The following is a 13,651-nucleotide window of genomic DNA, read 5'->3' as shown; positions in this document are numbered from 1 at the left end:
AGAAACCTGCTTTTCCCACTGCCCAATTTTGGGATATGTTGAAAAAATTTCCAGATTCAGAACTAAATCAACCTCTGGCTACTCTATGAACACTTTCCTTGGCCAAACCCGAGGGAAGACTTTTATAAGTCAGTAAAGTAAAACAAAAAATAAGTTTGATTTGACCAACCAAACAACTATTCGAGTCATCAGATCACCTTTAAAAGAAAATTCAGCTGAAGACAATATGTTGAGCTGATATGGAATGGTACAGTGTGTCATCAAATCTCTAATTTTGATTTAAACATTGCACCGTTGGAAAGATAACCTTCGGACAAGATACATGGACAAAAGGTGATCACTACTTAACCAATTTTAACTAAACAGGAATCTCTATACCCAACTAAGCCAATTATGCTCAATTTTCTGAAATATCCAATCAAAACCAAACTACATGATGATGGGACGAATCGACAGGACCAATCCCATGGCTACAAAGAGTGCACTCCAACCAAATGCAGTCACTTTCCAAATAACCAAAATGCCATACCTATCACCATTTTTCACAAATGCATTCTCTCTTTGCACCAGCTGTCACTAAATGCATTACAGAAGAAGTTGAGTTTCAGTAGTATGGGTATACCAATGAAACGTGTATTTGGTGAAATAATTCAACTGCACTGCACGAATATGATGCCAGCTAGTGTTTTGCATGTGACCCAAACCTTCAACCACCACATTCGGAGCCCAAGCTACAGGTGGCGCTGTACTGGGAGCGTCAGCATTTTTCTAATGGAGTACTTCTGCCTACTAACAACTCCTCATTCTGCAACTGAAGCCTCAAAACTAGCCTCTGAAGAGCGCCTCCTGCTGCACTGAGTATTGATTTTCATTCTCTGCATGGCTGCACTACAACATGGGTGGGGGCGGCTGTGCACGCAAGAAGTGGAAAATGTTTTGCCATTAGCTGAAGGGACAGAAATCAAGAATCACTCAAACTTAGTTTTATTTAAAAACACATTCTTAGACACAATAACTAGAAATTGTATTAAACAATTTTATTTTGTGCAAAACAGTTCTAAATGCATTTTCTTACATTTCGGGGTCGTAATCTGCAACACAATAGACCTGATAACAGTGGAACCGGTTAAAATTTCTCCAAGAACACGTGCCAAACATTTCTACTTAAGCAATTACAAAACTGGGAATCCCTAAATCTATTCATGTCTGCAGTGGAGCAGTACTCGCGCCATTTTACAGCAACGTCACAGCCGGCAACCGGTCCAGAGGTGCACATTTTAACAATATCACTATTAACTTATCCCATCCTCAATATTATCTGCATCATAAAATATCCGGAATCATCACCGAATGGTATTGCTAGTGAATTCACAAATAAATTAAATCTCAGTTTCCATCCACCTCGTCTTCTGTCTAGGGCGTTTCTTGCTGTCTGGATTGGTTGAGCATGCTGTCTAAAGACCACAGAGCACTAGAAAAGGTATTGAGCAAATGTGTAAACAAATGTTCGATCAGATTCACGACCGATGGCACACAGGATAGCCGGCGACAATTACTATTTTACATTTTAGGCATCCGAAACAGCGGTGATTTCGAAAGGGCTTGAAATGATCAGAACTAATTTACTAACGGATCAAACAATCCCCTAAACATAAAAAGCCTTCTACAAACAAAAAAACCTAAAATGTGTCGATCCATTCAGCTCCAGTCACAGGTAAATACAAGATTTCGCGAACGGGAAAGGTAACACTCACATCGATTGGATGACTTGACCCATCACATATGCATCAAATCGATACATAGTAAATTATACTAATATCCGAACCCGCACTAGTTTTGAAGAACAATGAACACAAATGATAGACAACAATTATAAATGATGGGACAGTGTAACCAATATCGCTTAAATAGCGGATTTGTCAAATTCAGCAAAAAATCCGGTCTTTCGTGTATTTTTAATCATGCAAATGGGCAACAAATAGGATAAAGCAATCGTTGCAGATGGATCTCTACCTATGGTCGATGCATCTTTAGCAATCGGCACTTTATACATGGACAAAGATAAAAAGAGAATACTCGCATGTTACACACATTTGCTGCGGGGTTTTTTCCCACTTTTTTTTGCAAAATACAAACGTCTTTTCTGGATTATGCTTATTTATAGAAGATCTCGGTTAAAGATTTTGACAAAAAAATTAAACGCTCTCACCTTTTTGATTTCCTTTTGCTTTTCTTATTTTTGGTTTAATTGATCAGTGAAGCGCGAGCCGGCCGGCCGGTCGGTCGCTCGGCCGAACCGGCAGCAGTGAGAGAAGAGCGCGAGGGAGGGAGCGGGCAGGCGAGCCGCAAACAAAGGGCCTCCTCCTCCTGCTGCCGCTTCAATCTCCTCACATCAAACCCCGAGCGAGCGAGCAGCGGCCGCGACGGTGCTTCCAGCGCTGACTGAAAGAGGGAGCTCTTTATACAGAGAGAGGGGAGGGGAGAGGACAGGAGGAGGGGAGGGAGGGGGGGAAAGAGGAGGAGAGGGGGGGAAAAAAAAGACAACTGAAGGCCACCGAACAAAACCGCCTCGGGAATAAAACGAAGATAAACTTCGACCAACTGAGCGAACTTTTTTTCTGATCGAAAACTTTTCGAGGCGCAAACCCCGGAGGGACGACAGGAAAAAGCGGGGTAAAGAGATTCAATTGCTTTCGGACAATAATTCACTGAGCCTTCCCTGGCCAAAATGGCGTCCGAGAAAGAACGGAAGTGACGCGTGCGCTTTATTTGCATAGGGACTATTGTCCAATAGAGAGCAGAGTTGAGCACTACTTTGAGGGCAATTCACACAAACTTCGGGCTCCTGGCCCCCTGCTATTTGTCCCACTTCTGCCAACAGTGGTGAAAGGGGGTCAGGTGGCTGGAATACTAAGGATAGTTCATGTTGCATAAGTCCCCTTTTGCTGTAGCCTCGCGAGACTTGAAGCAGGGCGTGTGAAAACGAGGCTCCCTCAAGTCACCGCTAGGGGCGCTATTCCTCACCCGCCCTTTCACTACTGGCCAGGCGGCAGCACTGCGCAGGTGCAAACTAGGGCATCTGGCGCCTCCATCTGCTCGGCGTGCTCTCACAGACCTCAGCACACATATGTGCACACAACCTGATTCAGCATTTGGGTTATCACTACGCCTCAGGCCTGCTCCAGCACTACTTTCTGAGATCTTGGTGGGATGTCCTCCATTTTGTCACACTAGAAAGTTGCAATGGACAAAGGGGATGAAAATACGCTCATGTTCAAACCTCAAGATTTACCTACTTCAACACATATGATATGTCATATTTGAGCAAGTCCCTCGCCCAGGTGTGTAAATGGTCACAATTATCTTCACAATGAGATATAAAGGACTGCACTATTCAACTCATGCAAGCCCAACAGTGGAATAGTTTTTTTTTGAAATTTGAGATTGGCACTTATGCAGGGTATTGGTTAATGTTTAGAGATCATGTAATATGCTATTAAGGATATTCTTTGAATTATATATTGGCTGGTAAGTATCAGTATCTCAAGTTGGTGTACAAGTATACCACAATTTTAACATAACCTTTTAACTGAAGACTACGGTAACTGACCTAACTCTTTAACTCTGAAATACAAAGGTTCAAAATCGTGTCTAGACAGTTTACTAAAGAAAGAGATTTCCATTGGCAGAGAGGTCATGAACCAGAAGAAATCAAATTTATGGTGATTGGCAAAAGAACCAACAATATTGTGAGGAAAAGCTTTTTCTAATGCAAGTAGTTGGGATCTGGCAAAGCTAAACAAAAAATGTAACAGGCTGTAAAAGTGAGACGGTGTTGCATATTTGGGTTTTTAAAAATGAAGTACTCAAAAAGATTGATGAGGACAGAGCAATAAACATTGTTTACTTCAACTTTACTAAAGCTTTTGACAGGGTTTCTCATGGTAAACTAATGTGTAAAGTTATATCAAATTTAGGATGAGCTTGCCAATTGGATACAAAATTGGCTTGATGATAAGAAACAGAGGGTTGTAGTGGTGGTGCAGATTGTTGCTTGGACTGGAGGTCTGTGACCAGTGGTTCCAGTTCCACAGGAATCTCTATTGGGTTCACTTTTGTTTCTCATTTATACAAACAATTTGAATGAGAGCATATGAGTTATGGGTAGTAAATTTGCAGGTGACACCAAAATTGGTGGCACATTGTAATCTTAAAAACCATTCTTCACTACCCAAAGAGATTTTGATCAGTTAGGTAAATGGGCTAAGAGTGGCAGATGGAGTTTCAATTGGATATGAGGTATTGCATCTTGATAAGTCTTAAACAATTAATGGTAGGACCCTGGGTCATGTTGGAGAACCGAGAGACAGAGGGCTTCAGCCACATAATGTTTTGAAATTTACATCACAGGTCAACAGGGTGGTGAAGAAAGTGTTTAGCACTCTTGCCTTCATTGCTCAGACTTCTGAATATGAAGTTGGGACATCATGTTAGGTTTGTACACAATGTTGGCAAGCCTCTTCTGGAGCTGAAAATGTGTTGCTGGTCAAAGCACAGCAGGCCAGGCAGCATCTCAGGAATAGAGAATTCGATGCTATGCTCGAAACGTCGAATTCTCTATTCCTGAGATGCTGCCTGGCCTGCTGTGCTTTGACCAGCAACACATTTTCAGCTGTGATCTCCAGCATCTGCAGACCTAATTTTTTACTCGAAGCCTCTTCTGGAGTACTGTCTGCAGTTCTGGCTGCCCTATTACACGGAGAATCTTCTTAATCTGCAGAGGGTTCAGAAAAGATTTACCAGAACATTGCTGGGAATGGAGGGTTTGAGATATAAAAGTAGACTATAAAGGCTGGGATATCTTTCACTGAAGCATAGAGTTAGAGGGGTGACCTTGGAGGTTTATAAAATCATGAGGGACATAGATAAGGTGAACGACCTTGGATAAGCTCTTTTCTCTCACGTAGGGGTGTTCAAAACTATTGAGCACATTTTTAAAGTAAGAGGAGAAAGGACATGAGGGATTTTTTTTTTAATTGTGTGTGTGGACTGAACTGCCAGAGAGTGTGGTGGATGCAGGTACAGTTAGAACATTTAAGAGATTTAAATATGTCCATGAATAGGAAAGCTTTGGTGGGAAATGGGCTAAGCTTAGGCAGGTGGGACTGGTATAGTTTAGGAACATCATTGGTAGGACCAAAGGGTCTCTTTTCCTGCTGTACAATCTATGACTCTTGCCAAAGCTGGCATAGACAATGACAGGCCGAATGGCCTTTTCCTGTGCTGTAATCATTTTCAATATTATAGGACATGTAAAAACAAAAGTATCATGATAATCTTTTGTTGGAAGTTCAGCACAAACAATTATAATAAAAGCAGCACAAGATTTTTTTAAAATTTAGAATAAGTGCATTCTGAATGCTTTATTGGAAATTAAATGGATTGTGAACTTGTAAGGGTTTAACTGAAAGTTGTGTTCTTTAACTGTGGCTGAAAACATTCGCTGTCTAAATTGGTTTTTGAAGACACGTGGCTTGATACTCATTGAATGCACATATGAGTGATTAACAGAAACAGATCATTTTGAAAATTAGAACGATAGCTAAACTTCAAATTTAATGCAAAAAAAAAGCAGTTAATGATACCCATTAATTTACTAACACTATCTTATAGTTGTTAATTTACGTCAACATGTTATTACTTTTATGTAACTTTTGATATTTTATAGAGAATACAGATGGGATGCACCAATAATGTGAACTGGTCCCAAGCTAAGAAAAACTATTTATCATCGGTCTTCCAGCCAATATCTGAATACGTTATTCACTGTTTGTATTGAGGACATACCTTAAATGATTGGAAGTTATCCCAAGAAATACATTTTATATTCAAAGGGATTTTCATGTTTTCAGATTATTCCCAAGTTCAAAATACAATGCTTGTGAAAATTGTAGTTATGTTTCCACCTGAGTGTTCCTCATCTTGTCAACTTGCTTTCATAAATTTTGCACTTTTCACCATATAGACTAGACACACACATATTTTTGAATTTCAATATTCCAAATTCATGGCTGTTTTTGCCCTCTACCCATCCTTTCTTTCCCAGTTCACTCTCGACTCTCCTCTATATTCTTGAAAAAGAATCAATCTAAAAAAATCTTTTTCCAATCATTTCACTGGAGTTATGACAGTTAACTGATCGAGAGGCAAAAAAGTCTATTAATGCTTCATAGTCCTTCTTCTAATACTATTGCATTTTGGTAAAACTAACAAGGGCAGGACTTAACAGGTAATAGTAACCCCCCGGGTAGTATTGTTGAACAGAGACCTAGAGTTTCAGGTATATAGCACGTTGAAGTAACCTCATAGGTAGACAAGATTGTTAAGGTAACTAGTTCTCGTTGCTCTGGTGTAGGAAGGATATTATTAAACAGGAGCGGGTTCAGAAAAAAATTACCAGGATGTTGCCGGAACTGGAGGATTTGAGTTATAAAAGTGAGCTGGATGGGCTGGCTCCTTTTTCACTGGCGTCTCGGAGGTTAAGGGGCGACCTTAAAGAGTTTTATAAAATCATGAGGGACATAGATAAGGTGAATAGTAAAAGGTCTTTTCCCTAGAATGGGTGCGTTCAAAACTAGGGGCATATTTTTAAGATGAGAGGACAGATGTTTAAAAGGGATGTGAGTGGGCAACGTTTTCACTAAGAGTGGTTTGATTGTGGAATGAACTGCCAGAGTAAGTGGCACGTACAGTTACTATATTTAAAAGTTATTCCGATACATATATGCATAGGAATTTTTTAAAAAATTCACAAGATGAGGACGTCACTGGATAGGCTAGCATTTATTGCCCATAGGGCAGTTAAGGATCAACGGTCAACCATATTGCTCTGGCTCTGGAGTCACATATAGGCCAGACCAGGTAAGGATAAGAGTTTGCTTCTTTAAAAGGGCATTAGTGAACCTAGTTTGGTTTAGAGGGAAATGGGCCAATTGAATGGGATTAGTTTAGTTTGGGAAATTTGGTCGGCATGGACAAGTTGGACTGAAGGGTCCGTTTATTTGCTGCATGACTCTATGACTCAATTTACCTTAAAGTTACTTTCCTTATTCTTGAATGAAGAGTAAAGAACTTTCAGTACTGAGATTAAAATCATAGCTGTACAGAAGAGCTTTATTTCTCTTCAATGATGTACAGTACTTAAAATTGCAACAGTGAAGACAGCACATTACTGAATCACATCAGAGTAGCTTTAGTTGTATCTAAGAAAGAAAGCTAAAGATTATTTAAATCTCCAAAATTTAACTTTTTTAAAAAATCTGATCACCTTCTCTTGTTATAAACCATCACAAAATGTAAAATTCTCTTGATGTAAAGCATAAATAAGTCGGTTCTCGAAACCACTTTTTAAAGTGGTGAGAACTCATTTCAAAGTTTCATTTCAGAACACATTATGTTTTCATACATTCTTTAATTGCCATTTAATATTCATTTTCAAAATAAGATTCTCGCATGAGACCAAAATCCTTTTTTTTTGATTTTGACATTTCTTAACTAAATAAAACTTTAAATTTTGGACAGTATAGGCTAAGATACAGACACCCAGTTAGAGACTACCTCACCTTATCTTTTGAGAGATCTATAACCTGAAATCTATTATAAGTACAAACTTTGTCCCTATAATCACATAATCTTGCTTTGTCTCAAAAGTGTTAATATAACTGACCAATAAGAATTCTGGTATTCCAATGGTGTACATAGTTGCTACAGTTGTACATATTGTGGTGCATTGGTCAGCAATATTATTTCCCATGAACACAAAAATGCATAGCATTACATCAGTGCTGCCAGAAGTTACATTTAGTTTAGATTTAATAATTGCATTATTGAATGATTTTAATGAGCCAATCAACAGTTAACAGAAATTGGAATTTTAGTATTGTGGAAAAGTTGAAAAAAAATCTCTATCTATTATTAGTCAGTAACACATTTACTTCTGGAGGCAGCATACAAGTCACTTTGCCAACAAAGCAGAAGTATGACTTTACATGGTTCCACCTTCATATTTCTGACCTTAATGGGATTTGAGGGCAATGGATACCTCCCACAATGAGAAAATCTAACCACCTCCCCTTGACCAACAATGGTATTACCATTGCTAAATCCTCCACTCTCAACACTGAGAAAATGTGGTTACCATTGCCTGAAATTCAGCTAGGCCAGCCATATACATAACGCGACTTTAGGAACAGATGAGAAGCTGAAAATTTTGTAGCAAGTAACTTTGCTCCTGAGTCTCTGTATCTGTCCACTGTAACAAGTACAAGTCAGACTGTGAGATGGAATACTCTCCAGTTGCCTGGATTTGTGCAACTCCAACAACCCAAACAGCTTAACAAACCGGCCCACTTGAATGGCATCACAATCACCATTTTAAATATTCACTCACTTAATCATGCACAGTGGCAATAATGTGAATTTTCTAAAAGATGCATTGCAGAAACAAATGCCCCTTCCAAACCAGTGATCTCTACCACCAAGAAGAACACGGTGGTTCTTCAAGGTGTAATGGAAAACCACAATCTATCAAAAACAGAAATTGCTGGTAAGCTCAACAGGTCTGGAAGCATCTGTAGAGAGAAATCAGCTACCCTTCCTCAGAACACAAATATTCCGACAGTTCAGAGGCCCCCTTGTCAAATTTCGCACCATCAGAGCAGATGGAGACGGAGGAACTAGGAAAATGGAATAGCTTGACAGGAAGCAGGGTGCGAGGATGTATAGTCAAGGTAACTGTGAGAGTCAGTTGGTTTGTAGTGGATATTGGTGGCCAGCCTATCCCCGAAATGGCAAAAGTTATGTCAAGGAAGAGAAGGGAGGAGTCACAGATAGACAGGAGAAGATGAGAGCGGGATGGAAATTAGAAATGAAATTGATAAACCTTTCCAATTCCAGATGAGAGGGGGAAGCGGCACCAGAGAAAGAGTTGAGGGTGGGGGCAGTAGGAGGACTGGAACAAGAAATGTTTCATATAGCTCACAAAGAGATAGACATAACTGGGGTCCATATGGGTACGCATAGTCACTCCTCTGACCTGAAGAAAGTGAGACAAATTAAAAGAGAAGTTGTTCTTGGTGAGGGCTAGCTCAGCCAGGCAGTGGAGGAAGGTGGTGAATGGGGATGGTTCAGGCCTTTTATTCCGAAGAAGCAGTGGAGAATCGCGAGACCACCCTGATGGTGTAAAAGGATTGCGTGCCATGGTAAAGAGGAGGGTGCTGGAGCCCAAAAATTTGGAAATTCTGAAACTGACAAAGTGTCAGAAGAATCACAGGTGTAAGTGGGATGGGGCTGGACTGGACAAAGTGGAGGAAAAAATTGAGTCAAGGTAGGGAGAGATGGGGGGGTAGGAGCAGGCAGAAATATGTTGCCATCCAAACAACACACCATCATAATTTGGCAATATATCATTGTCATCACCATCGTTGTGTCAAAATCCAGGAACTCCAACCCTATCAGCACGGAGTGTCCCACATGAGATTAACTGCAGCAGGCCAAGAATGCAGCCCATTACCACATTCTGAAGAGCAACTATGGATGTGCAATAAATATTGGCATAGCCAGTGATACCCTGGGAAAGAATAATGAAAAGTTTAATGTAAAGATAGGAACTAGTATAAGGATCAAAAACATGTCAATCGCCTACTTTTCACTATGTTGAGAATGTATTCAGAGGTCAGAACTTTCTCTCCAGCACTTTCAAACCCTACTGTGAACCTGCACAATGCAAGGAAAAAGACAGTCATTTTGATTTTCCCCAGGGCAGCCTATGAATGATGAGAGGGCAGAGTTACCTTCCAATGATGGGCGATGGTGGGCTTGAGTGTGGAGAGCCAGTCACAGGCCTTCCAGGTTGAAAGAAACAGCAATCTGCAATGGAAGGTGAATGAGTGAGATGATGCTTCAAAATGGAGCCATCCACAAAATTATCTAAATCAAAAAATAGCTTTTGCACTCAGGGCACTGAGAAGCAGGAGGGGATTTGCTCATCTTATGGGCAACCTGAAGGAGTCAGATGGGCCCTGATGCCTGCAAGGACCTGGAAACTAATTGGAAAATCCCGGTTATTGACCTTTACTAGACTAGTAATAACGAATTCGCTGTCACATATGGATAGTCCTGCCCCATCCCTCCTACACTACCAGGAAAATCATCAAGGCACGGTGGCTCAGTGGTTAGCACTGCTGCCTCACAGCACCAGGGACTCAAACTAGATTAGGTAACTGTCTGTGTGGAGTTTGCACATTCTGCGTGGGTTTCTTCCCACAATCCAAAGATGTGCAAGTTAGGTGAATTGGTCATAGTGTTCAGGGATGTATAGGTTAGTTGCATGGGAAATGTAGAGTAATAGGGTAGGGGAATGGGTCTGAGTGGGATACTCTTTGGAGGGTTGGTGTGGACTTACTGGGTTGAATGGCCTGTTTCCACACTGTATGGGATTCTATGATTGGACAGAGGCAGAGGACTTGGAAGTAGTCTCTGATACCAACCAAGTGATGCCTAAAACTGAGCCCCAAAATATTGTACTCCACAACCCAGATTACTGTAACACTCCGATCATGAAGAGAACATGCTGAGTATTGTACTATAAATAAGTACATGAGGTAGTAACAAGAAGGGGAACAAAAGGAAATAAGGGGTAGAATCAGGAAAAGCCCATTTGGCCATGCAAGATTGCTCAGTTTTTTTGTACAGATTTTCAATAAGCAACCAGCATTTGACTAAATTTTATAAAAATCTAATGAAATAATTATTTGGTTTTGCCTATATCAAATGAAGAAATGTTCATGTCAATCAAAGAGTCTGAAAGAAGTCAAGAATTTAAGTTACTGTATATTCAAGCACTACTTAAAGCAGCACATTAGTTAGGTGGACTTGAAACTGCTTTTCCGATGACACCATGCAGCAAATATATCTATGCAGTTTTCATTGATAACCTGAAATAATGCAAGATTAAAAGATTAAAATTAATGGACTCTATTTGAATACATAATTAACTGGATAAGTATGAAAAACTGATCAAATAATTCAGTGCAAGTATGCTAATAGGAAAAGTTATTAACTTGTTCACAGTTCGTGCATTTTCTACTTTTGTTAAGATGTGATGTTATGGAGAGATACGGCAATTACATCTGGTATTCTACCACAGTTAGATTTACAGCCAGATTGGTGGAGGTGCCAATTGGAATCTAGGAGCTTCACCAATTAGATGATGAAATAATAAACCAAAAAAAAACACACCAGTACCTTTGCCTGTGATTCAGTGGTGGCAACAAGATAGTTCTAAGAGTTAGTTCTTTATGAAATAAAAACCAAAAGAACAGCAGATGCTGGAAATCAGAAACAAAAACAGAAATTGCTGGTAAAACTCAGCAGTTCTGGTAGCATCTGTGGAAAGAAATAGTTTGGGTCAAGTGACCCTTCCTTAGAGCTGGTGGTAGCAAGGAAAATGTTAGTTTATATGCAGAAGATAGATTTGAGGGGGCAGAAGGACAGGAGTAAATGACAAGTGGGGATAGAGCCCAAAGAGAGAGAACAACAGTTGGACAGACAAAGGAGCGGATAACTATCTGGCTAGGAGGGAGAATAACTATTAATGGGAACTGTTAGTGGCTAACATCAGGTGTTGGGTTAGCCACGAGCAGTCCCAATTAATAGGTATCCACGCCCTAGACAAACCATTATTCACTCCTTTGCCTATCCAACTGTTCTTCTCTCTCTCCGCTCTATCCTCACTTATCATCTATTCCTTACCCCATTTCCCCCACCCTATTTTCTGCATATAAACCAACATTTTCCGAGCTACTATAAGTTCTACGAGTTACTTGACCTGAAATATTAACTCTGATTTTTCTCCACAAATGCTGTCAAACCAGATGCTGTGCTTTTCCAGCAATCTCTGAATCACGTGGTTGGATCCAGAGAAGAAAATAATTATAGCAGTTGAAATTAGAGGCAATAAAGTCTCCAAGGACATTAAAATGCAAGAAATGAACTTCCACGTATTGGGTGTATTACAAAGATGTTCACATGGACATTTGTGTACATTTTAGTCTTTATTTCTGAAACATGAAGGATCAATTAAGCTTGGAATAAAAAATATACAATTGCTTCAATTAAATCAAACTCATCTATATAGAAAAAGATAAATTAACTGAAAAAGACGTCAGAAACCTTCAGAAAACTTGAATAAAATTAATATATTGTTTTATTCTGCTAAATGGAATTTTTATAGATCAAAGTCAAGTTACATGAACTTTTATAACCCTGGATCTTTTATGTTTATACATTGTTTTATAGAGTAAAAGAATGAATTGTCTATCAGAACTCAATTTACACAGGAAAATTTGCACTAAGCTACGATAGTAATGAAGAGTATCTGTGAAAAGGAAGTTACTCAGGAAGTTTGATTAAATCACATCTGATGTGACAAAAGGGAGAGACATCCTTTATTTTAGTACATGTTCTTTTAGTTTTACTGGGGTACTGAAAAGCAAAATGTTGGAAATGGCATACTGTTTGTAATAAATCATAAGCCCACAACTATAAAATAATACAACAATATGGCCTATGTAAGTGGCAGAATTATTAGCATTAAATGAAGCAAACTTAGTATTCAATAAATAAACTTACTCAGACTAGATTGATTTTATTTCAAGTTATATTTTACAACTATTCATTTACTGAGTGTGCTACAGATTTGTACAAGTATAAAATTAGACTTTACAAGGATATTGTGGAGTAACGAAATACAAATCTGGCTAAAGAACATTTCAGTACTAAACATTAGTTTTGATCATGTAGTGGCAAACAGATGCAGCAGTCCTTTCAAAAATGACACAATTTCATTTCCTCCTAGTTTAGATTCACCGTACACACGATCCACAAATGTTATAGGAACCTGTAATAATTGGGAAGGAAAAAAGACGTTAATTTAATGCAAACATGAGCATTACAGAAGAAGGGAAACATTCAAGACTCCGAACTTGAATATTGTTGAAGAGAGAACATGTTGTCAAAAATTTTAGTCTTGGAATTTCATGACAAATGCAAGAATGTCAAGTTTCAAAAGATCACATCAAATTATACGACAGCAGAAGATGCTACTGTTTGGTTAGCAAACTCACACTGACTGACTGTGGCACTGTCATGAAGAAAATAATGGAGAATGATGGTCTCTCCAAGATCCCAGATAATTCAAAAACAACACATGGCTTGAATACGTTCCTTTTGTTTGCAGAGAACGGGTCACTGCATGTGATCGTACATCACTTGCAGAAAGTGCCAAAAGCACTTAACAGCTAATCAGCATTCATTTCTCCTTTAGTATAAGTTGTTGTGATCCTTTAAAATTTGCTGTTCTTGGGTTTGTCCTGATGAATGCATGACAAAAAGCTTTAGTAACATAATTTGTTTTTCAATAATATTAAAAATTATGTACAGATGCAATATTAAATACCAGTGCTACACATCTTAATTTTATTATTGTAAATAAATTCATAATGTATTTACAAACATTGGTAAAATCAGAACAAAGAAATTTACATTCCCAATAATCTATTGAAATATTTTGTGATGTCATATAAAGACTGTG

General features: G+C 39.0%; 2 protein-coding genes across 5 annotated transcripts in view; both read right to left on the bottom strand.

Annotated features, from left to right (window-relative positions):
- The window catches only part of adnpb (activity-dependent neuroprotector homeobox b), a 45,345-nt gene extending 35,394 nt beyond the window's left edge, over nt 1-9,951 (bottom strand). Inside the window, exon 1 of one of the 2 annotated variants that reach the window (XM_060836313.1) lies at nt 9,852-9,951. The gene's annotated coding sequence lies outside the window, so the exon portion shown is untranslated. Of the gene's footprint in view, nt 1-2,209; nt 2,749-9,851 lie in introns of those variants that run through there. The other variant, XM_060836312.1, reaches the window with a different exon arrangement.
- A 2,749-nt stretch (nt 9,952-12,700) lies between these two features.
- The window catches only part of dpm1 (dolichyl-phosphate mannosyltransferase subunit 1, catalytic), a 96,135-nt gene continuing 95,184 nt past the window's right edge, over nt 12,701-13,651 (bottom strand). For 2 of the 3 annotated variants that reach the window (XM_060836315.1, XM_060836314.1), the window contains one exon: nt 12,701-12,958. In XM_060836315.1, coding sequence (XP_060692298.1) covers nt 12,854-12,958 — 105 coding nt within the window. In that variant the 3' untranslated portion in view covers nt 12,701-12,853. The remainder of the gene's footprint in view (nt 12,959-13,651) is intronic. The other variant, XR_009645475.1, reaches the window with a different exon arrangement.

Source organism: Hemiscyllium ocellatum, chromosome 15 (assembly GCF_020745735.1).
Source record: "Hemiscyllium ocellatum isolate sHemOce1 chromosome 15, sHemOce1.pat.X.cur, whole genome shotgun sequence".
Taxonomy (NCBI): domain Eukaryota; kingdom Metazoa; phylum Chordata; class Chondrichthyes; order Orectolobiformes; family Hemiscylliidae; genus Hemiscyllium; species Hemiscyllium ocellatum.
Note: the sequence above shows the minus strand (reverse complement) of the source record. Positions and strands in the feature narration are given on the sequence as shown.